Genomic DNA, 24,677 nt, shown 5'->3' on the forward strand with positions numbered 1-24,677 from the left:
GGGGGGGGGGGGGGGGGGGGGGGGGGGGGGGGGGGGGGGGGGGGGGCATGGAGGGCGGGGCGGGCCTGCGGCGGCAGAGGCCGGCGTGACGTTGCAGCAGCCTGAGGCGCGCGGTGAGTTGTCGCGGGGAAGTTGTCCCTGGATCCCGGGACCCTGGCAGTGGCGGGCTGCACAGGCTCCGGAAGAGGGGTGTGGAGAGTGACCTGTGCTCGCACACAGGCCCCTTGGTGGCGGCAGCAGCAGCCTTGGCGTCTCCCGCCCGTCTCTGGGGTCCGCGCTGTTAGCCGCGGCTCGCGCCCGTCTCTGGAGCTCCTTTAAGCGGCGCTCTTAATCCCCTCTCCTCGCGCACCAGGAAACACAGAGGGAAGAAAAAGTCTCCTGCCTCTTCGGCAGCTCCAGACTTTTCCCCGGACTCCCTCCCGGCCAGCCGTGGCGCACTAACCCCCTGCAGGCTGTGTTCACGCCGCCACCCCCAGTCCCCTCCCTGCGCTCCGACCGAAGCCCGAGCCTCAGCTCCCAGCCCCGCCGGCCGCGGCGGGTGAGCAGACGAGCCTCTCGGGCTGGTGAGTGCCGGTCGGCACCGATCCTCTGTGCGGGAATCTCTCCGCTTTGCCCTCCGCACCCCTGTGGCTGTGCTCTCCTCCGCGGCTGTGAAGCTCCCCGCCTCCGCCACCCGCTGTCTCCGCCCGCGAAGGGGCTTCTAGTGTGTGGACACCTTTCCTCCTTCACGGCTCCCTCCCACTGGTGCAGGTCCGTCCCTATCCTTTTGTCTCTGTTTATTCTTTTTTCTTTTGCCCTACCCAGGTACGTGGGGGGGTTTCTTGCCTTTTGGGAGGTCTGAGGTCTTCTGCCAGCGTTCAGTAGGTGTTCTGTAGGCGTTGTTCCACATGTAGATGTATTTCTGATGTATCTGTGGAGAGGAAGGGGATCTCCTCGTCTCACTCCTCCGCCATCTTGAAGGTCCTCCCACAGTCTTGTTTTTGATGTGTCTTTTAGTTTGTTGTTGGCCTTTTGGTGGCAACTAGAGTTCATGTGAATTCCATCGACGGACTTCCACCTGGCGGCAACACTGACTTTTCTTTGAGGAAAAATGAGAGAGAAATGAGCTCTGTCTGCAACTCTAAAGTTCCTTATTGGTTTTGCCTTTATTTTTTCCTTTTTAAATTAAAACAACTGGAACACAGAACAACTGCAAGTTCTTTGACTTCTGGGTTCTGCTTGTGTCACTCAAGGAACCAGTGGTGCTTAAGCCACAGAGACTTGATTGTAAATATCTTGTGTGTGCAGGTAAAGTTGGTTGTGCATTTCCCCTCCCCCAACACATGCCCTCCCACGCACGTGCACACATGCACTTATGTTTCGAGGTGACTTGCCCACTCGATCACCTGCTACCACCATAACGCCCACACTGTTCTGAGTGAACAGAGGCTGCGTCGGGAATGTAGGGGCTGCACCGCCCTCAGAAAGGGTGAAGAGATGGGGGTTTTGGTGTAAAATGCACGTCAGGAGCGCAGTGTTCGTTTTCCTTTGCTACCAACTCTTCACGGTGGGTAATTCCAACCCTGGCTCTGCTTTCCCATACATTTGCTTAAACCTGCACACACACCCTGCCCACACACATGCACTCACACTCAGCGCGCGCGCGCGCACACACACGCGCGCCCTGTGGCTGTGTCCCCGCCTTTCTCTTCCGACTCTCGCTGTCAGCCTAGGAGCGCTCTCCCGCCCTCTGCTCGCACCCCTTTCTCTTACCCGCCTTCTCATTTACACTGTGAGCTGCACAGCGCCCTCACAGCCAGTAAGTGTGAGAACAGCGCCATTGATTCACCCCATTGCAAGGAAAAGGAGTAAGACGACGAGAGGCGAAGTACAAGATGCAGTGAGTCATGTGCCACACGTCGGGGGCTTGAGTTCGCCCGGAAGGCTCTGCAGAACCCCCGAATCGCCGCCCTGGTCCTCAGCCTGTTCTCACTGAACCTCAGGTTCTTGAATCAGCACTCAGTATGAATAAACATTTATTGGGGGTTCAATTCAATTGTTTTTGCTTAATTATTGTTGCAAAGAGCTGGTTTTCCATTGCTTTTTATTGCAGATATGTAGTATTTAAAGTGTATTTTGGATTAAACAGGTTTCGTGGGCTGGCCAGGCCACCAGATCACTAGTTCTGAGCTCCAAATATCTGACTTAACTCTCCTTCTTTGTAGGGGACAGTCTGTCCTAAGAGTGAATCTCAGTATCTCTTTGTGTTCTCTGTTTCTGTCGTGGCCGCAGCAGAAACCCTGAGGGGTGTGCTTGCGTGTGTGTGCGTGTGTGAAGGGGGTGGGGGAATGACAGGGGCTCATTCCGTGTTTCTGCTCAATTCCTTACCTGCCCCCTGGCCCCCTTTTGCCAAATGGTCGGGACCCCCATGGAGACTCCGAGTGGTGTAAGAGTGAGGGAGAGTCTTCAGGGGTGAGAGGCCCCCTCCCACGTTTGCATCTCCTCATGTTCGTCAGAGCTGCCTGCTATGCAGCTTCCCACTGCCCCCTTCTCCCATCTGATTCTTTCAACCAAAACACACAAAATCCCTGACGTAGAGAACTCAGGTTGTTCCAAAGGACTGTAGCCCCTTCAGGAGAAGCGAATTTGCAGTCACATCCACGTGCGGTGCTGTGAACATGCACCTCCGTCCCAGCGGCACCTCTCAGTCATCCGCCTGTGGGTTATCTGAGGGGAGCTCCTGCTGGGCTCCTCCTGGGCATTTCCACTTCGTTTCTGTTTGCCTGGTGGGCAGATCAAGGTGTGGGCAGGGCTGGTTTCTCTGAGGCCTCTCTCCTTGGTGTGCAGTTGGATGTCTTCTCCCTGTGTCCTCACGTGGTCACCCTGTGTGTGTCTGTGTCCTGACCTCCTTTTCTTATAAGGACACCAGTCATATTGGATCAGGGCCCACTCATGACCCATGGTTTTAACTTAATGACCTCTTTAAAGACCCGCATCTCCAAATGCAGTCACATCCGGAGGTCCTGGGGTCAGGACTTCAACATACAAATGTAGGGGGACACAGCTCAGCCTATCGCACCCACACATAGGAAACGAGGTCAGGAATGCAGGAGGACAGAGTCAGTTTTCCGAGCCCTGGTGAGGCCCACAGAAGTGGAGAAGCAGAAGACAGAGGAAGGGCGAGGCCAGAGCCAGGTGGGTTCACAGGCCTCTCAGCAGCGGCAGGAGGGGAGACACTTTCTCCCATGTCGGCGGTGGCTTTCAGGAACGCGAGTCTTGCCGGATCACCTCTGGGGCGTCGCGTGGGAAAGCCCCTCTGGGCTCTCGGGGACTCTGCATCTGGTCAGCTATGTCCCCTGGGGCGTAGTGGAGGAGGGAGGCCGCGCCGTCCGGGAACCCCTTTCCCCCTAGCAGAGCCTGCGCCCCTGGTGCTGGCAGGCATGCAACTGCTGTTGCAGGAAGTCACGTCTCTGCGCCTGTGTCTGTCTGGGGCCCTGCTCAGAAGTTTCCAGAAGTTGTGACCCCCTCAGGGACTCAAGGACACGCTTGCTTCCCCAGAAACCCGTGGAAGCCTGGCACCAGGAGGGCCGTGTCTGTGCCTTTTGCAGAGCAGTGGGTCCCGAGCAGGGCCTGGGTTGGGGGCCTGCAGGCCGCGTGGGGAGCCATGTGAGGAGTGGGCGCCGCTGCCAGGCCCCGAGGAGCCTCCGGTTTCACACCATGGAGCCGTGGGCCCTGATGTGAGGCCCGGTGTCAGGGTGGCTCTCGGGGCACTGTGTCCCCGCGAGGCTCCCTGGAGGCCTTCCGTGAGCCATGGCCTCGGGCTTAGGAGACGTGCTGTGGGGGAGCGATCAGCAGAGCGTTGGCCTGAGACTGGGGGCGGGAGGAAGGCGGACCTGCCTCCACGGGGGGCCTCTTGGAGAAATCCGTGCTCGCGGGTACACGCATCTCTGAAATCCTGTAATTCACGGAATTACGCTAAATAATAATTAAGCGTTGCGGCTGTCAGCCTTCAGGTCCCTGAGGACCTGTAGCTGAGACTCTTCTCAGGAGGGACAGGAGAGCAGGTAGTGTCGCTTCCGGAGAACAGACACCCTGGGCTGGCGGGGAGGCCGACTCCCAGCAGCTGCAGAGAAGCGGGGCTTGGGCTGGAGGAAGTTCGGTCTGCGTGTCTGACATTCCTTTTCCTCTTTCCTTTCTAAACCCATAAGGGGCCCAGGGGCCAAGCGGGCAGGGAGAGGGTCAGTGATCCGAGGTCTGAAGGGGCCGGTGGCAAGAAGGGCATTCCAGGTCCCCGGAATAGCATGAGCAAAAGCATGGAGGATGCGGCTGCCCAGAGCTGCAGGCAGTGGGGCTGTGAGGGAGGTGGGAGTGGGTGGTGACAACAGGCCCGCCGAAGGGGCCCGGTGGCTTTTTATAAGGCCCATCACTGGAGGGTTCTCTTCACTGGACGCAGTTCATTTGGTGTCGCAGACGGTTTCCAGTCGCAGAGAGAAGAGCTAGCAGGGCAGTGGCTTAAAGCAGAGGGACTAGTTAGTAGGCTGTTGAGGCAGAGGCTGGGGGGATGGACGGGAGAGGAGGAGGCGGAAGAGGGGCTTTCAGGAGATGTAGCCGACGTGGGCGCGGGCTGAGTGAGACGGGCAGCGGAAGAGGAGTCCGGCGTGGGGCCACTCAGGAAGAGGTGCTCGTGCCGCGGAGGTGACGGTGTCCAGAGAAGCGCGATTCTGCCTCTGGAGCTCTTGGAAGAGTTTGGGAATGTGTTTAGGACTCATGACTGATGAAGGCCGTCCACGTGGAGGGGCCCGGGGAGGAGTGTAAAATGTGAGAAGGCGGGGCCGACAGTAGAAGCCTGGTAGACGCGGATGTGTCGGGGGTGTGTGGAGAAGGCGCAGCGGGAGGGCGATGAGGGCTGGCGGAGAAGCAGGAAGACCCGCGCGCGGACGGCAAGGCAGCGTGTCGGTCACCAGGCGGAGGAGGCGGTGATGGAAAAGCCGTCGGAGGCCGTGGGCGCCGAGGACGCGGCTGGTGAACTGAGTGGGAGGAGGTTCTTCCTCGTGTCAAGACGCTGTTATTTAACAGTTAAATACGTGGGAGGGAGAACATCCACAGGCGCCAAGGACCGCTCTCGCGCTGGAGCCGCCCGCCCTCCGCGCCCCCCCCCCCCCCCCCCCCCCCCCGGCCCCCCGCCCCCCCCCCCCCCCAGCCTTCCGCGCGCCCTCCCGCCCCTGCCTCGGACTCTCGCTGCTGCTCGCACTCTTCCTGAGCATCTGCAGTGCTGGCGACGTTTTTAACGTTGGGTGAAAGTTATCCGGGCAAGAAGCGGTACTGCGGGTATAAACTGAAGTGACACCGGTGGATGGTTTCCTTTCCTTCGGGTGCTTTTCCTCTCACTGTCTCCCCAGAGGCTTTTGTGGTGAGAGAGGGCAGGCCCGGCTGGGTCCCCAAACCAGACACGCGCCAGCATGACTTAGGCGGGTAGGTGGTCGTCGTTCTGGTCAGCCATGTGGTCACATTTGTGATGTTTTCTGTCCCTATTTTCCTTTTAAAAAATATTGTATGAACTTTGAAAGGTAAAGTTTCAGAGGGAAATATCTTTTGACCTTGAAATTCCACAGAAACTGTTCCTGTTTTCTTTTTAATGAAACAGATTAGGGCAGATCTGTCCTCTAATATTTTCTTTTCATAAATATTTCCCAAATCTTTGAATAGCTTTAAGTGAGGAAGAAGCAAACTCAAGCAGACAGCTGCTTGCATGTTGGTGGCTGCTGTGTCCAGGCGTCGGCGGTGTGCTTGCGTGTCGATGGCTGCTGTGTTTGGAAAGTGCGTTTGGTTCTCACCTGTGTTGCCTTGACCACCCTCTGGGCACGGGGGAGGAGGGGTGGCTGTTGCGCACATGTGAGCTCTTGCCGATGAAATGGCGACTCTTCTGTCAGTGGGAGCCATCACCTTGCCCTGGGGCGCGGCGGTATGTTATGTCCCTCGGGGACGCCCACAGCTGGACACAGCTGAGACCGTCTCCTCTGGGGCCACGTGGGCTTAGTTACTTCACCAGCGCTAAGCGGCACTCTGCCAGGCCACTCTCGTGGGGCTCACAGCCCCGAAGGTCCCCCTGATTGGCGCCCACCCGTTATCCCAGGCTCGTCCCCACCAGCTGTGTGTCCTCTGTGTGAGCCCTCCCCATTTACTGGTATGTGTTCAAGCGCGCTCAGCCCAGAAGCCCCGACATTCCTGGGGTGGGGTAAGGAAACCCTCGGGGACAGAAGGAAAGGTTAGGGCCTGTCGAGTAACCCTTCTTGGAATCAGTCTTAGGCGGAGCATCAGGAAGGTGATGTGGTCACAGCTTCTCTGTTCAGTATCTGCGTTGTTCAATTCAAGGTTTGTTGACACAGGGTTCTGGGCATTTTAAAGATGAGCCAGACCTTCTGGTTTTCTTGGGGTGATGGGCTGAGCGAGTGAGCAGTCAAAACCACTTTCAGACTGTGAAGAAATCAGGATCGTTTCCTCAGCTTCTTTTATCCAATGACTTTTTGTAAATCCAGTAACTGAAAACCTGTAGAATATTTCGTACTACAAAGGCAGTAACATTCAGAAACACAGATTCACAAAAAAGAAGAAAATAAAATGGCGGTATATTCCCACTGCCCAACGTAGAAGCAGTGTAAATGTCAGCGCTGCTTCCTACACCCTTTGTATTTACAGCCACAGCTTTTCAGAACTTCATTTAGCATCAGCCTATTATTATGCTAAGAAATATTAACTTATAGAACGTTTGATGGTTTCGTATGTTCCATTGTGTGGCCATACTATATATGTGTAAGTGTATGTGTATGTGTGTGTATATATATATATATATATTTTAAATTTATTTAAAAACAACTTTTTAAAAGAACAGTTTAAGATTTACAAAAAACTGTGATGCTAGGACAGAGAATCCCATATACCCTACACCCAGTTTCTCCTTACTAACACATTAGTACATATATTTGTGATAATTAATGAACCAATATTGACATATTACTATTAGCTATGTTCCACACTTTATTCAGATTTCTTTAGTTTTTCTCAATGTCCTTTTTCTGCTCCAGGAGCCCATCCAGGTACCGTGTTACGTTAGTCTTCGTGTCTCCTTAGGCTCCTCTTGGCCATGACGTTTCCTCAGACTTCCCGTGTTTCTAGTGACCTTGCCCTTGAGGAGTGCTGGTCAGATATTTTGCAGACTGTCCCTCAGTTTGGCTTTGTTGATATTTTTCTCATGATTGCACTGGGGTTATGAGTTTCTGGGAGGAAGACCACAGAGGTGAATGCTGTTCTCGTTACATTATGTCAAGGGGCACACGCTGTCAGGATGACTTCTCCCTGTTGACGTGGACCTTGATCTCCTGGCTGAGGTGTGTTTGCCAGGTGTGTCCCTGTGAAGGAACTCTTTCCCCCTTTCCACACTGTACTCTTTGGAAGGAAGTCGCTATGCACAGCCCACATCTAAGGAGTGGGAGCTGTGCTCCCCACCTCGAGGAGGAAAATCTACACACATTATTTGGAATTTTCCTGCACAGGCGGTTTGTCTCTTTTCCTCGTTTAGTTATTCACTAATTTCCTTTATACTTTGGATAATAATCCACTACTACTGTATTTTTTTGGCTCCGATTTCCAGCTTTGGTCAGTAGGGGCTGTTTCAGTAGGCTCTCTGTGAATACTCCCATCTGTATGGCTGTTGTCTCGAGCACTTCCTTACTTTCTGGTGCTACATGATGCTCTAGGCTCATCTGGTGTATTTCCTGCCCGAATCTTAGAATTAGCCATTTCTCTAGGGAATCTTAGTGCCTTTTATTTGTGAGTGGGATTAGAAGCCAGGATCTGAGCACTGGGTGTGCTCATTGCTACTGTGGTGTCATTGCTTGTGGACGTCTTAGCTAACAGAGTGAGGAGTCACGTGTGTGTGCACTAATCATACTTATAAATATTTCTGTCTGTGACCATCTGTATCTGTATCAGGCTAAACAGTGGCGCTTATCGGTGTCTCCAGCCCTAGTTCATCACCACGGGGGTCCTCCTGTCTCCTGCCTTTGCTTCTGTCGTCTGCAGCTGCAACAGTGAGAGGTCTGGCCCCCACCAACTGCAGTCTATTTACTTAATTGTTGGACTTCAGTGTGAGAACTGCTAGTCTGTGCTCCCGGTGAAACTTTATCAACTAGAATACAGGGCTTATGTACAGTCTCTTTTGCCAGTAGTTTTATAGGCTCTCCTCATTTCCAGAGTTACTTAGGTCAGCATCTTTCCCACAGCCCCTGAGAGGTGGTGGTTTCTCACATTTGTAACACGGTTACATTCTTTTGTCATAGTCTTCATTCCATCCCGGTGTCCTCCTGCCTCACTGTTAATTTTTCGTTAAATTTGCATACATTTAGGTTCATCTTTGTGCTGTAAGTTCAGTGGGCTTCAACGGGCATGTAGAGTCATGTGTCCACAATTACGGAGAAGCTTCACTGCCCAAAAAGTGCTCTGCGCTGCACCCGGTCAGCCCTCCCTCCCGGGACCCCTGGACACCACTGATCTTTTCCCTTCTCTATAGTTTTATCTTTTCCAGAATTTTCAGACTGGCTTCTTTCACTTAAGGGTGACTTCTTTTTAAATACTGCGATAACAACCCTGTTCTACCCAGGGGCCCAGTGAACAGGCTCCCACCCACATGCTTGAGCTGATCCCATGGGGCTGCAGAGACATGATGCTTGGGAAACGTGTGGGGACTCTGCGTGTTATCTGTGGGGCAAGGCTGTGCGGCGAGACTTGCCTGTGGAAGTTTTCCTTTTTCTTCAGCAAGGTCGTGGATGTCTGTTGAGGTATGTTCAGGGGAAAGGGCAGCACCCTGTTTGTATGGTCTTTCACGTGGGTACGAGACGTGCACGGTTTAGAAGAGTTGGAGGAACAGATCATTCTGTGGTTTATGGGTTCTCTAACCTTCTGAATTCCACGTAAATTGATGTAACCTCCACGTTCATATCTCAGCGCGTGGCCTTTGTCCAGTCACTTAAGTGGAATCACAAAACCATGCTGCTCTCTGTGGGCCCTGGGACAGGATGAGGCTGGGGATGCTAATCCTGGAAACGGACCTTGAGATGCTATTGCCAGTCCTGACACATCAGCTCGCTCCACCGCCTCTTTGTTTTTTGAGGTCAGGGGGAAATGAAGAGAAAACGTGGAGAGGGGAGGGAGGGAGGAGAGGAGGTTCTGCAGTCACAGACATCAGAAGGAAAATTAACCTGGCATTTTCTGCTGTCCCCAAGTCCTAGGCACCTGCTTTCAACCTTTCGACCTGAGAAAAACAAATTGAAAATCGTGCATCCATGGTACATGTTATGCTGCAAACTACATACGGTCTCACATGTGCGAGAGAGTAAGGCTTGCTGTGGGAGGGGTCGTAAGACAGCAAAGTGCCTTGGTTCTCATGGCTCCTGCTGCCCCGTGCACAGCAACGAGGACCCGTCACTTTCTCATTCGTTAATCGTCTCTGAAAAGAATCCAGTCTCATTCTGTCAGCGTGTTCTTTGTGTCCTTTCTGGTGGCTTTTCGCATCCCATCTGATCTGCTCGTGATTGTCTTTCTCCTTCTGTTCCTTCTCCTCATTTTTGTAAGAACGTGGTTGCTTCTTCGACATGGAATTCCAGTGTTTTTCATCAAATGGGAGAATTTCTGATGTCTCTGAACTGCTTTACTGTTACAATAGGAAAGAAAGAGCCTGGGCTAGAATAGACGGGGGAGTTACAGTGGATACGAAGAAGGGTAGAATTTTCTTTTTGTAATGAAATCTTGGAAAACATAAAATAGCCTTATTCTGAATGTGTGAGAATGAGAAGGGGGGGACTTTGAGGGCGTGAGGCTCTCACAGGGTGAGAGTTGGGGAAATCACTCATTTATTACTGAATAAATGCAGCAGAGCTTTTAGTTCCTCTCTACTGAGCACCTGCTCTGGGTTGCGTAAGTGAAGCAAACTTTCGTCAGCGCACCGGGGACATCCGAGTTATTCTGTGTCATGGGGGCTGTGGGAGACCCCAGAGGGAGAAGCTAAGATACAGAGTCATCACATTGAGAACATCCAGTGTCCCCTCTGAGAACCAGGCCCAGAGGAATGTTCCCTAGCGTGCACAGGACAGGGCCCATTTTCTGGCATGCCCTTGACACTTTGGGGATGGAGGCCTTGAAACGTTACTGGTGGGTCATCATCACCGATGTGAGGTATGCGGATGCACTTCCCTTAGTGGCTTCTGGGGACGGGTCTCTGTATTTCACTTGTGTCTGTCTGTGTGGCCCATAAGGGACCTTGAATGGATGCTTGCTGGGTGGAATTGCAATTTAAGACGCCCCTAGTTCACAGCTAGGCACGGAGAAGGAGGTGGGCGCGTCACCCATCACTTCTCCTGTGCAAACCTGTAGGCAGCTCTGCTCCGTGCCACCGTCAGTTCTCGCCATGTGTGGCCACCCAGGGCCTCAGGCCAAGCTGCCAGCACCAGACAAAGACAGGGCTCATCGCACTTTCTGCGCGGCACTCTGCCCATGAGCTCAGCCATGCCTGCTGGGTGCTGCCTGGCAGTTTGCCTTTTCCTATAGTGTGTTGTCAGCAGAACCCATAATATAGATGTAAATGAGGCCGTGGAGACTAGAAAGAAGGAAAAGAAATCTTGAGAGTTCATTTCCCCACTCATGCAGTTCTGGTCCTGCGTTTTGAAACAGCACTCAACTTTGGTTCTGTGTCACCTTGACCTTTTAACTCTGCTTGATAGAAGGGGGAAATGGGTTGGATGTTGGGCCCTTGAACTGAATCACAGAGGTGACTCCGTGAGGTTCGTACAGCTCCTACTGGGCGGGGGGCAGGATGGCACACTGACCACAGTCCTGCTTCCTTCTCTGGAGGAAGAGTCCCGGGCCTGCCCCGCAGGGTCAAACAGCTGTGGCAAGTGCGGAAGAAGGCTCGTAGGGGCATTTGCTGCAAGCTTTTACCAACGACGTTGGTGGTTAGCCAGCCCTGGATGTGGCCCCAGGCCCAGTGCAGACCTCAGTTGACCCTGCCTGTCCAAGACTTAGATATAGATGGGAAGGATGGACCGGTTTATTAAATCTGCACAGGACGCAGAGGGAGGGGCTGGAGAAAAGCTGCAGCTGCACAGGTAGAGTCCAGAAGATTTAGGCTGTGGCTACGACAAGTGTTAATTCCCACGAGGATGAGGACAGAGTCCTGTTCTGGGGTCGAGAGGTCAGTGGTGGGAATGGTCCAGGACGGTCCAGGCTGGGTGGCTCAGCAGTGAATGTGGAAAAAACCAGCTTGTGTTCTGAGGTGAACTTGGAGTCCGTGGTGTCCTGGGATCCTGGAAAGGCCCACATGCTCTTGGGCAGCGCAGTCCAGGTTTGGGGGCGTGTGGCTGCCCCTGTGTGAACTGTGCTGGGGCCGTGAGGCCACCTGCCGTCGGCGAGGCCAGCCTTGCTGTGCCCGAGCTCTGAGCCGTGCGGCGAGGAGGGGCGCCTGAGGAGTGTGCAAGGCCTGGCTGCTGCAGAGTCCCATGGGGGCGCTGCGTCCCTTGTGCTGTGTTCTGGAGGTGTCCTGTCTTGGTTCCCGCCTATTTTTTCAAGCCCAGTTTCTAACCTCCTTTTGGTCCCATGAGCAACCTGCTTTCCTTCTAAGGGACTGGGGCCAGCTCAGTTTTCTGTAAACTAATTGAGGCTTTTCAGGCCCGTGGTGTCCGTCACAAGTATTGAGCTCAGCTGTTGTAGGAGAGAAGCAGCCATAGATGAGGTGTAAGCAGGGGGGTGGGCTGTGTCCCAACAGCACTTTACCTGCACAAGCGTGTGGCCGTGCTTTGCGTGCCCCGGGTGCCCTGAAGCTCCTGGGGCTCCTCTCTCTGACCCCCGGGGTGGCTTGATGGGCTCCAGCTCTGGTGAGGGGAGGGGAGAGGCGGAACGAGGGAGAGGAGTGTCCACCGCTGCAGGTGGCCTGTCGCTCCTGGTCTCTGTTCACCCCTGAACTGCGTGCCTCACTGGAGACGGGGATAGACGAGAGCAGGGAAGGTAGACTGAAACCTTGTCAGCTCACGTTTTTCAAGTGTAGCGGCCCCAACCCTTTCTGAATAAAGCGTATTAACGTACCGTGGCCTGTGTCCTGCGGGGTGCCGTTGCCAACTGGACGCTGCTTATTCATATCACTGTGACACAGTTTGCAGTCATTTTTCTTCTCTGTTCCGCTATGTAGTCTGGACCTACCATGGACAGCAGGGTGCAGGAGATCAAGGATGCTGAAATACAACAAGTTAAAGAGGAGGACAAAAACAGTTACTGCTCAGATTCACCCGGACACCCTTCCTAGCCCTTCAGCCCCATCCTCTGTAGCGTGTCTCCGTGTCCCCAGTACTTCAGGTGTCAGTGTTAAAAGGATGTGCAGTGACAGTGGTCTCATTTGGGATTTCATGTTTGGCACGAAGACTACACTTACCACCATGCTTCTTTTGTGGACAGGTGCTCACAAATAGCAAACGTTCTTTCTTATCTCATCATTTAAAAACAAAACCAGAAAATTATCTGAAAAAGACCTCTGATGTTTTTGAGCTCGTAGTGTGAGAATTCTAAACATCAAGCCGTAGGAGCAGTTCTTGCCTTTTAATCCTGATTAAAATATATATATATAAACATACATCTATCTTAAAATGAAACCTAAGATACTCATAAATGTTAGTTGATGTATGATTTTTTTCCTTCATAGATAATACAAAATAATTTGAATAAGGCATGTCACTTGGTGCTTGGGAAAGTACAGAGTTTGGATCCAGAAGATGAGCCGTAAAGAGCTTGTTAAGTTTACTGTGTGATGCAGTCGTTAATAATATGCTCATTCAGTTGTTAGGTTTACTTTGTGATGCAGTCGCTAATAATATGCTCATTCAGTTGTTAGGTTTACTGTGTGATGCAGTCGTTAATAATATGCTCATTCAGTTGTTAGGTTTACTGTGTGATGCAGTCGTTAATAATATGCTCCTTCAGTTTATTGACTTGTTTTTGGGAGGGGATATGCTGCTATTTATTTAGTTAGTTATTTGGCTGCGTTGGGTCTTCGTTGCTGCGCGCAGGTTTTCTCTATTTGCGGTGAGCAGGGGCTACTTTTTGTTGCGGTGCATGGGCTTCTTATTGCTATGGCTTCTCTTGTTGTGGAGCACAGGCTCTAGGTGCATGGGCTTAGTAGTTGTGGCACGTGGGCTGTAGAGTGCAGGCTCAGTAGTTGTGGCATGTGGGCTCAGTAGTTGTGGCTCTCGGGCTCTAGAGCGCAGGCTCAGTAGTTGTGGCACGTGGGCTCAGTAGTTGTGGCTCATGGGCTGTAGAGCGCAGGCTCAGTAGTTGTGGCTTGTGGGCCCAGTAGTTGTGGCTCGCGGGCTCTAGAGCGCAGGCTCAGTAGTTGTGGTGCATGGGCTTAGTTGCTCCGCGGCATGTGGGATCTTCCTGGACCAGGGATCGAACCCGTGTCCCTTGCATTGGCAGGCGGATTCTTAACCACTGAGCCACCGGGGAAGTCCTAAAAATTTTAAATTAAAATTATTTCTACATGTTGTGCCCTTCTTGTTGGAAATGCAGAAACCTGGGATCCACTCTGGCCTCAGGAATCCACATGGCATTTTATCAGGACCCCGGTTGATTCATGGGCACTACAGTTTGAGAACTGTGTGTTCTATCATGTGACGATGGCAGAATAAGATTGATTTCCTAAGGAGGGTCCTGAGATTTTATGTGACTGTCCAGGGGCCCCATGCATCAGGAATGGCTGAGAAACTGAACGAACCTTTCGCTCTTTCACCTGAGACCCGAGGCAGCCCAGCACTGTGACAGTCCCTAGGCCATGCATCCAGCACAGCCGCGGAAGGCTGGGTCTGCAGCGCACGTGCACCACACTCGCAGCCTTACTTTTGTCTGATCTCCGTCAGTTGTTCTCACTTCCACGCTGTTGTTTCACGGGGAGCTGCTGTGTTTGGCCTGGCTCATGACTGCACCAGTCGGGGGGGTCTCTGGGGTTCCATTTCTTTCTCCTAATGCAGTGTGTATTTGCACCCTCAGTATTTGACATTCAAGGCTCCTTGTTAAATATTTTTTTCAAAGCTTTTCTTTAACTTTGTATCTATGGAAACAAGGTTAGAAATGCTTTCTAAATCCAAAAGAATAATTCAGCAAATACCCTTTTTGGGGAAAATATTATTGCATCTCAGAAAACCTGTCTGAGAACAAAAAGCAAAGAGACAGTTAAAATGCCACTCAGAATACACCTAGTCCAGCTGGAGCGGGAATGCACGGGGCTGATGTTACTGAACCAGGTGCGCTTTGCCCGCCGCGCAGCAAGCCGCCCAGGTGTGCCGCAGAGAGAGGTTCGCGTGGCCCTGGGGTGGGAGGTGTGGCCCTGGCAGAGCCCACACCTAACAACCTGGGAAGGTGAAGGTGGAACGTGCAGGGCGTGAGGACGAGGGCTGCCGCCCCCGGGCCGCGGGCTGGAGGGCTTTGTTCCTGTCTCCGCCCCTGCACCGTCCCTTTTGTGGACAGAGACGTGCTGGTGGACGGCTGCACACAGCAGAGGCGATGCCCGCCCCCCTCTCTCCAGGGGGAGGACGGGCCTGTGACGGGAGCTGCTTCTCCTTCTGGGGCGTCCTGGGGGGCGGGCAGCCCCGCTGCTTCCTCTCCCCCTTTTCCTCCCCACTCCCTTTGAAATCTCCATCAGGGCTTCGGTCTGAGATCTTGTTGCCCTTGTCTCCGGAGGGAAGCGCCAGTTTCGGATTGCGCAGCCCCTGGGCTGGTGCCCTTTAATCTCTTGCTTGCTTTTCAGGGTCTTGTTCCAAGAGAAGTGGATTTTTAATGTGGAAGTGGTTTTCTGCTGCTGCCTGGACACCCTGCCCTGACACGTTTTTGCCTTTGAGCCGACGGAAGCACCCAGGCACAGCACAGTGGGCGCAGGGGGCCTCGTTTGTGTGGTCTGTGCCTGGGGCGCGGTGACGTGGAGAGCAGTGCCGGGTGCAGGGAACCCACCCCTTCACCTCGGAGGAGACCGAGCGGAGCAGGCCCTTTGCTTCCCCTTTGGGATATTAGAGATGAAGACGGCTTTAAAGAGAACCTCTTTTCACTCTTACGCCTTCGTTGCTAGAAAAGGGTATAATGTGGTCCCCAGAATTCAGGGTTTCAAGCCCTTCGTGTTTTCCATGAGGGAGACGATGAGAAGTTGATAAGGGGCGGCCACTGCCGGTGGGTGCAGCGGTCACGTACCCCGGGTGCAGGGGCTCACGGCCCGGCTGCGCTTCCTGAGGCCCAGCAGAGCCAGGCCGACACGACGCTGCTGCCAGGGAGCAGCAGGGGGCCTGAGGGCCGGGGCTGTGGGCAGCGGGCTCGACGCCATGCCGGCAGCAGCGCCCACCGTGCCCGGGTGTCTCCGAAGTCAGGGGAAGGCGGGGTTTCTGTCACGTGACCTTGCCGTAGATGTTTAAGTCGTGACGTCCGCCGTGTTCCCGTACCAGAGCCGGTACGGCTGTGGCGTAAAACGCCCTCGCAGACGCCATGGCCACGAGGGCTCGAGTGTCTGTCCCGAGAGGCTGCCTTCCGTGCTCGCACCACTCTGTCCCCCGTGTGTGTGGCGATGGGGGCAGCTCCGGGGCTTCGCCGGGTACCAGCCTCAACGTGGGCCCCGTGGAGAGCCGCTCAGGGGCGAGGGTGAGTGCGTGCGTGCAGGCTCCCGCCCGCGGGCCTTGAGGAAGCCGCGCGCAGGCTGCTGAAGAAGCGGGCGACGGCCCGGCCCCACGGGCCAGGTGACACCTGCCTCTGGTATTGCCCGGTTCCTGCTGTCAGACGCCAGCTCCCTTCAGCCGGGCGTGACGGGCGTCTGTGAAGTGCGCTTAGTGCCGGACTCAGAGCTGCCTGTGCGCCCCTGCGGCCGTCAGGGAGGGAGCCGGGCTGCGCCTCCCACCCCTGCCCTGGCAGGGCTTCTCTGCTCTTTTAGGGGTGGCGCCCCCCGGCTGGAGAGCTCGGCAGTCGTGGTGGGAGAGGGGACCTGTCGCCACCTGGTCCACCAGCCGCCCCTGCCCGGGACCTCTGCCCCGTCAGGAGGGGCACCCCCTGCTGCCTAGTGGGCCGGCCAGGCGCTCGAGACACGTCGGGCCCCGGGGATGGACGGTCACGGGATGAGGGCGGTACGTGCTTTACCAGAGGCCTTGTCCCTGCCACCTGTGTTCCGACGCCACTTTTCCCAGTAAAGGGAACGGCTGAATCGGGCGAGCCACAGGCTGAGTGTGGACGCCTCACGTGTGGGAGCTGGAGGCCTCGAGAGCTCTCGCCCGGCTCCCTTTAGCAGCAGAGGAGTGGCTGGTGGGCTCGGTTCGCCACGCGCCGGCCCTGCTCCCGGGCGGGCCCGGCGGAGGACCCACCTGCGCGCGCGGGCACCCCGTGGGCCACGGAGCCGTCCCGGCTGTCCTGGCACTCGCCGCGGGGAGGTGGCCCTCAGGACCCACACCCGCAGGGGCCCCCTGGCCTGCAGGCACTGCGCCGGGAGGGCCTGCACGCTCCCACTCGGGTCCAGCGGCTCACAGCTTGGTTCAGGCAGGAACCTTCGCGTTCCAAGGCCACACACACAGCTTCTAGGTTGCTGCTACTTAGACATGTGGAGCCAAGAAGCAGCTCCCGGAAAAAGAGAAATGGTCCAAGTGAGTGGAGAACACGCTGAGTATATGACAAGTCAGTGCCAAAACCAAAGCCTGGAAAACAGACCAGCCCCGTAGGGGAGGAGCGTGCGGCTGCAGGGGCTCTCCGAGTGGAGGGGTGAAGGCGGAGGTCTGGACGTGCCGCTCCATCAGGTGAAAGTCCGGTGGCCGCACCCCTGCCTCTCTCTGCTCAGGTGACCTTGGTGAACACACACCCTCTTACCCGGAACAGCGTGCAGTAGTGGGGAAGAGCATCTTTGGGGCAGGGACAAACCAGGCTTTTGGCTGTGGACATATTACTCACCTTTTTGGGTCCTGGTTTTCCTCATCTGTAACATGGGAACCAGTGCATTGCAGGGTTATCTAGGACTCGACACAGTGTATGGAAGGCACAGGTCACAGTGTCCAACTGACAAGCTCAGGAGCACAACTGAACAAGGTAGCGGGAAGGTCGCTACGTTGTATTGTTTACTTGGGACAAGTGACAAAGTAACGGAAAATCCACGTATGAGAAGACATGTTGTGGAAAATTGCCACTGGGAAAAGGATGACATACTTGTCATTAACGCGTGCCATGCAGTCCTTGTGCCGCTGGATTTCGCTGTAGTTTTATTTGGCTGTGATACTAAACCATTGGCTTCGTAGCGTTATCAGCTCTCAGTTTTAGCAACGTTGGGTGAGACTACTCTTGGTTTCTGAGTCTTCCTCTTACCTTGTAGAAGGTCCACAATCACGCTCTTGTTCTTGTGGTCCATCTGAGAGGGAAGCTATTTTATTTCTGGTGAGAGAATTCACTTTACATTCGGCTTTTTCTTACATTATTCAGTCACAAAACCTCTGTATTATGTTAGTGCATGTTTATGTCTGTCTCAGAACTTTTGCAGAAACCCTGAGGGAGGGGAGTGAGTTCTTTTGATTCTGGTTTGTCAGGCGAGAAGACCAGACCCAGGTGGGTGAATGGCTCCACTGTGGCTGGTTGGAATGGAGGTGATGGAGTTGGCGGGGCTGGGGCCTCTGGCCCCTGCAGCGGAGTCCCACCTGCGGGGACCCCCAGGAGTGGAAGGGACAGGTTGGGGCAGGTGAGGGTGAGTCTCCGATCGACAGGGCGGTGGGGTCCGGCTCACATGAACTGTTTCCACCACAAAGTACAAAACCCTTTCTGAATGCCTCTTGGGTGTGGTGGGGTATGAGAGGCAGAGCCAGCCTGGCTCCTCTCAGAAGAGCTGGATCCATTTTGATTCTGAAAAGGATGAGAAAAAAGAGGCACCAAGGTGGTGACACTGCACCTCTCAGTGTTCAGACAGAGTAAAGAGGAAGGAGAATTTGAACTAAAAAAGCTCAGGAGTGTGTGTGTGTGTGTGTGTGCGTGCACGCGCGTTTGTGTATGTGTGCGTGTGTGCGCACGTGTGTGTGCGTGTGCGTGCGCTCCTTGTCTTCACGGACAGTGTGCAGCACACCCTTAAGTGAGGAGCTCTAGTCTGAGCACTGGGCCCCAGGAGATTCAGGGTAGATGGCTGGCTGTGGCTTTCTTCATGGATTGAACTCTTGCCTTCAGAGCGGCATCTGGACCCGAGACCATCCATGCACTTGACCTGAGGCAGCAGCGTGAGCGGTGCCCGCCCAAGGTGAGGGGGCAGCGCCGACCTGGGGATGGGACTCTGTCCAAACCAAGCGCCGTCAGACAGATGTCTCTTTCTTTCTCTCTTGATGGTTTATGGCTGATATTTAAAATGAAATATGGTCTTTCTTAATTTTAGTGCAAATAACGACACAAGTAAATTAGCAGTCAAATTAGCATGTTGCCTGGCTGGGTGAGATGTGCACAGCATTTGCAGCTCTGGCCGTAAATAACTTGACGTGCTGCCGGTGGCGGTCTCTCTGACGCATTTTCTCCGGCTCCCTGGGGTAGACCAAGCCAGGTGGACACTCTGATAGCACGCTGTTGTTCCCAGGTTGGGATTCAAGAGTGAATCGTGATGCACGTCCCATTCAGATCGCATCTCACTGTTAGCCGTGATTAGAGCAGGACGGGGAGCGAATAAAGCATTTTCCTGATGCCTTTTCAAGCAGTGTCACCTGCCGCTTCCACGTGACAAGCACAGAGTTCTTACTGTGAGCGAGTCTCTGGCCTGAGCCGTGCGGCTGCCCTTGCCCCTCTGTCCTGTCTTCCTCTGAGGTCTTCTGCGATCGTCCTGGGCGGTAATGGAGAGCAGCCTCCCCCCGAGGGCCTGGGCCGTGGGAGAGGCGGCCCGAGCCCCGGGCTTCTCGCAAGGCCCTTGGCCGTTGCTTCTGGTCACCCAGCCGAGTGGGTCTCCCTCTGGGTGGATGAACAGAGCCTTGGCGGTTGGCTAACCTGGCCCTGATTTCAGTGATCGGGATGCTGAGACCAGAGGGGCCAGGTGACCTCCTTGAGGTCACCGCTTTGGGGGGAACCAGACTGGACTCAGTCTCCCCAAGTCTCCCTGTGCCAGGCTGTCTTGGGGGGGCATTCGCGCAGCTTCCCTCTTAGGGTGTTTTCCTCCTATCCCGCACTCGGCCTGGCTCTGGAGGGAGGGGGGAGTGGGACAGGAGGGCGCAGCTGCGAGAAGAGGGGAGCTGAACACGGGGGTCAGTTCACGGTGAAGGAGGCGGTAGAGGTGTGCGTTGAAACTAGACTGAAAAAGGAAGTGCTGTTTCTCGCGAGGGTATGAGGTTTCAGGAGGATGGAACCTCTGCTCCGAGCTGAGGCCCAGGGCAGTGTCCAGCTCGCCGCGGGTCTGCACCCTGGGCCTGCCTCTCAGGGCTTCTCCTCTGCAACGAGGGGACTGTAAGTTCCGGCTCTGAAAGTTGTCACAAGGGCAGGGTGAGACTCCTTCTTCTCGTGAATTTGGGCCGTTCCATCCTCTGTGAGACTCTCTTCCTTGGTTCTGGGACCGTATTTTGCATCCTCTGCGGATCTGGGTTCTGGGCCTTCCTCAGTCCGTATCTGTTTAAAGGAATGAGTGCTTCGGCTGTAGGATCTTAGAGCAGTTCCCTGATTGGAAACTTTACAGTGACCCTGGGGGTGAATCCCCTGTGATTAATTCCTCTATTTGTCATCCTCTTTCACTCATCTGTTTACTCTTGAGCACCTGCTGTTCTCCAGACACACGGGTAGCCATTCACGAAATGGTAGAGGATAAAAACATAAATTTATGTGGTTTCTCACCTTGAGAATCTCATAGTCAGAGAAGTTATGCCTTTAAGTTGACATCACAATACAATGTGGAGAGTCCTACAGCGGGTGCCTGGACAGAACTAATTGGCCAGCCTAGTCAAGGGAGTTTCCAGGGGGCACTATCGACTTGGGTTTCAGTGGGTAAATAGGAGTTTGTCAGTTGGAGGAACAGGAGTGCAGGCATCACGCTTTGAAAGTAATGTGTTCTCTGCGTCGCTGAAAGGTGCGGTGTGTTCAGGGTACACCTGGCGCTCGTTGGCTCACGGCCCTCCGCTGGGGCAGGTGTGCCCGAGGGGACCTTCCCGTGAGCGGCAGAGGGGGCGCCGCCCTGGGGCACCCTGAGGGGGGCCCCGAGGACCACTCTGACTGTTGCTCCCGTTGTTCACACCCTCGCCTGACCGGGTCGCCCCACTGGGGATGGATTTGCTCTTGTCCTTTCCCTGCGTTGCAGATGTACTTGAAGGCAGAGCAGGAGGCCCGCCTTCTGGGCCCTTCCCCCGCCCCCCGCTTGTGGGTAAACTTGTCTGGCGTCGCGCTCGCTTCACGTTCTGGTCTCTTTATGGAGCCTGTGCCTCTCTCCCTCCTCTTTCCCATTCGTTGGCCACAAACGCAGGCTGCCTGTCCATTTCGGGCGTGCACGTAGCGGGTGTTAGGACGTTTGAGAGAGGGACCCAGGGGTGCTACCCGAACGATGTTGCTCACAGAGCCCTGTTGGCCTGGCCGTGACGGGGAGCTCGCCACGAGGTGTCTGCCTGAAGGGCCCGCACCCGGCGTCCCCTCTGCTGCTCACGGGAAGGTCCCCTCGGGCACACGGCCCCTCCTCGTTGCCAGAAGGGACAGGATGACGGTGACCATCCTCCTGATGGAGAAGCTGCGCCTGCATTTATTCCCTCTCACTGACTCAAGCCAGGGGCACGTTGTTCTGGCTTCCAGATGATGCAGCAGCATCTCAGAAAGGCCAAACCCTCAGAGCCCGCGCAGGTCTGCACTGCTTCTCTGGGACGCAGGAGTCAGCAGATGCCATGGCCCCGAGGGCTGCATTGCTCGTCTTGAGGCTCTGACTCCTTTCTCCTTTGTGTTTCCTCCCCAGGCTGCTTACTCGAGGATGGACTGTGCACACCCTCTGAGACCTGCGTGAACGGTAAGTGCTGGTGCCACCGGACACATGGCTGAGGGTGTGGGTTTGCCTCTGTCCCACCAGCCCACTGTGACTCCAAGCGTGGCTTTTCGCTGTGTGGAGCGAAGGTTCTGGGTGAGGCTGAGTTTGTTTGATTCTTCCGAAGAGCGTCGTGGAGCTGAAACTTCTCTGGACACTACTAAAAGGAGAGGAAATGGGAAATTAATGGAAGTAGAACAGGTTCTTTCTGTGAACGTGTGTTTGTGTGTCCGTATCTTTATCTGTACCTGTACCCCAGTATTTTAAGCTGATTCGTGGGAAGCTGTTTGTTTGTATTTAAAAGTTACAGGTGACTGCCCAGACTAGTGTCAGTGAAAGTAGTTAAGGCTCCGTGAACCCAGAATTCCGGAGTAGGGCTGCTTGATCTGGGGACTCTCAAGTTCTTCCCATCTCTCCTCTTCCGCAGCTTCATCCTTTCGGCCCCCTCTTTTCCTCTCTTATTAGGCGGAGGAGGAGACGTCTGGTGCTTTGTGTTTTCCGGTAGGGCTCGTAGCCCACAAATGGGGGACCTAAAATGTCAGAGCAGGGTGTCCTCCCAGGCCTGGGCTCTGGAGCCTTTGCTCAGAGGGGCTGCCCCTTAGAAGAAGACCCAGCATCTTGTTTGATTGGCAGCAGATCCGGGCACTGCACACGTCGATCGTGGCCCAGCATGAGGCAGGCTTTCTTATCCCTCACTGCCCGTCCCCGTCGTTAGATTATGGGTGTGTTTGGGGTGGATTTTTCCCTGCCTGGCTGGACACAGGCGCTCTGGCTCCACCCGGCTTTCTGCGCCACGCGGGGCTTGTGGGTGGACCCGACTTGGGAGGCCGTGCGGCCCTGGGACCCTTCTGTCCAGTGCAGTGAGGCCCTCGGGGTGAAGGGGCCTTTGCCTGACCTTCGCTGAGCTCACTGGTCTTTGCCAGGCCCACGGGGGACACTGTTGAGGGGCTGAAGGTCAAATACCAGGTGCGCCAGGCATTCCGGGGTGAGAAAGTCCTGGGTCGGAGAGTGCGGATTTCAGGGCTGGGAACAACTTTGTGCCTGTGTCCCGGCAGCTCGCATGCCCTGGGGACGAACTGCTGACGGGCTGGATGGTTCGGTTTCGTGTCTTTGCTTGGGTGGGGGGGTGCTGTTCAATCATGACAAGCAGTGGCCTGGGCTAGGGTGTGGCCTCTGTGACCAGAGCTGTCCGGGTTTGCGACGCTGCAGGGCTGTCCGGCCTGAGCGCCTCGGGGTGCAACCTCGCGCGGCCGGGCCTCTCTCTGGGTCCCACCGTGGCTTCTTGCGACGGTACCTCCTGAAGCTTTTATTTGGAGGCAGCTTTAAAAATAATTTTATTAAAAAAATATGTCCTCTGCCCTGACTTGGTGAAGTTTGATTATAAAGGAAACAGGTGTGCCTGTTTAATTTAATTGGAGGCCAGGGTGGCCCCAGCAGGATGAAAGCTGTAGCTCTGTTCCCTCCCTTTGTCCTTGACAAATCAGGCCTGGAGGCCACAGCTGTCCTCGGAGGCTTTCCTTCCCTGACCCCAGCTGGCCGCCCTGGCGTGGAATTACATTAACATTATATAACGTAATAGCTTTGAGTTCTTTGGAAAAGGAAAGCGATTTAAATGGAAGTATAAACACACAGGCCTTGATTTATGGAGACAGGCAATGTTTGATATGTTCTCTAGTACAGTTGAGAGCCAGCTGTGAAATGGCAGCGTGGGGTGATAGGCAGTGACACAAAGCGGTGCTGTCCTGGACCTGTGCTCCCCACGAGCGACTGCACGAGTCACCCTGGCAGCAGGTGGGTGTGGGCCAGAGAGTGTGGCCCGGCAGCCAGGACACCACAGGGGGCCAGTGTGGAGTCCAGAACGTTCTGCGGTCAGACTCGGTTCTTCTCTCTCTCTCTCTCCCCCTCCCTCCCTCCCTCTCTCCCTCTTCCCCCCTCCCCCTCTCCCCCTCTCCCCCTCTCTCCCTCTCTTCCTCTCTTCTCCCCTCCCTTTTCTTGGGATACAGGTAGAAATATATGATCCTACTAACCTTATATATATTTTCAAAAAGCCCAACAGGCCTTGTTAAGCACAATTAAAATGCTTGCATGGAATAAGATACTTTATAAAGAAAAGTCAAAAGAAATAGACTCACCGCCTCACACCTAGTATGGTGGCTACTGTAAAGAAACAAACCCCAGCAAAGTACACGCGTTGTCAAGCATGTGGGGAGATTGGGCCCCTTGTGCACTGTTGCTGCGCACGTCAAATGGTGCAGCTGCTGTGGAAGATACTGTGGTGGCTCCTGAGACGATTGAAAACGAAGTTACAGTGTGACCCAGCAATTCCACTTCTGGGCATATACTCGAAAGAGAGGGAAACAGGGACTCAGAACAGATACTTGTACCTCCAGGTTTACAGCAACGTTACTCACAGTAGCCAGGAAGCAGCCCAACTGTCCACTGATGTGAATGGATAGACGAAAGGCAGCTCATCCACACACGGGAACGTTATCCAGCCTGAAAAAGCAGGGACGTTCTGACACGTGTTACAACATGGGTGAACCTGGAGAGCACGATGCTGAGTGAAATAAACCAGTCACAAAAGGATGAATTAAGTAATGATTCCACTCATTTGAGGTCCTGAGAGGAGCAGATTAGTAGAGACAGGAAGTAGAATGGGTGGGGGGCACCAGGGGCTGGGAGCGGGGGTGGGGATTCGTGTTCAGTGGGGGCAGAGCTTCAGTTTGGGAGGATGAGAAAGTTCTCAAGGTGGATGGTGGTGATGCTGCATAGCCGTGTGGATGTACTTAATGCCACTGAGCTGTACACTTAACAGTGGTTAAGATGGCACAGATTGTGTATAGTTTGCCAAAGTTATAAAAAAGATAAACAGATTGGGAAAACCATTAGCAACATGGCAGACCAAGTGTTTGGATTCTTAACTACAAAGAACTCTTACACATTATAAGAAAAAGGCAAAGAATTCCATAGGAAGGTGGGTGAAGATGTGAATATAGTAATTTACAGAAGAGGAAATTGTGAAAATATGTTAACCTTCAATAGTAATTAAGGAAATATAATTATAAACCACACCCATCAGATTGCCAACACTTAAAAGATGAATAACATCCAGTGCGGGTGAGAACACAGGGAAATGGGCACTGACGTACTTAGATGGTCAGTATGTTTGGTGACATTCTTTCAGAAGGTAATCTGGCAATATTTACCGAACGAAAAATACACTGGTAATTTGATTTATTCTTGAGATTCACACATATAAAAGCAAAGGCATCCAACAGTATTTATAGTGGCAAAAACGCATGACAGCCGTAAATCCAGTGATGTGGGAATGGTTTATGGTAATGGTTTCATAAATTATGGTGGATCTGTGGTATGGAATATTACAAAGATACTTAAAATGTGTAAAATGTCTATTTTCTGACCAGGAAAATGTCCATTATATAGTAAGTAGAAAAAGTAAGTTGCAGAGCAGTGGTTATAATATGATGTAATTTTCTGGGAAAGCCCATCTATGTATCTGCATTTCCCCCTCCCTGTATGACCAGGAAGAAGGGTGTGAAGAGGACCACTGGTATCTTTTAGGGAACTAGGGACAGTTTGGGGCGGGTGTGGATGGGGGGATCCCAGGAAGAAGGGTGTGAAGAGGACCACT

General features: G+C 54.1%; 1 protein-coding gene across 2 annotated transcripts in view; it reads left to right on the forward strand.

Annotated features, from left to right (window-relative positions):
* PTPRN2 (protein tyrosine phosphatase receptor type N2) overlaps window positions 1-24,677 on the forward strand; it is a 687,992-nt gene that overhangs the window by 48,951 nt on the left and 614,364 nt on the right. For both annotated transcript variants that reach the window (XM_027101365.1, XM_027101366.1), the window contains exon 2: window positions 20,960-21,010. In XM_027101365.1, coding sequence (XP_026957166.1) covers window positions 20,960-21,010 — 51 coding nt within the window. The remainder of the gene's footprint in view (window positions 1-20,959; window positions 21,011-24,677) is intronic.

Source organism: Aethalodelphis obliquidens, unplaced genomic scaffold (assembly GCF_003676395.1).
Source record: "Aethalodelphis obliquidens isolate GAN/ISIS:26980383/991018 unplaced genomic scaffold, ASM367639v1 scaffold5, whole genome shotgun sequence".
NCBI classification, from domain to species: Eukaryota; Metazoa; Chordata; class Mammalia; order Artiodactyla; family Delphinidae; genus Aethalodelphis; species Aethalodelphis obliquidens.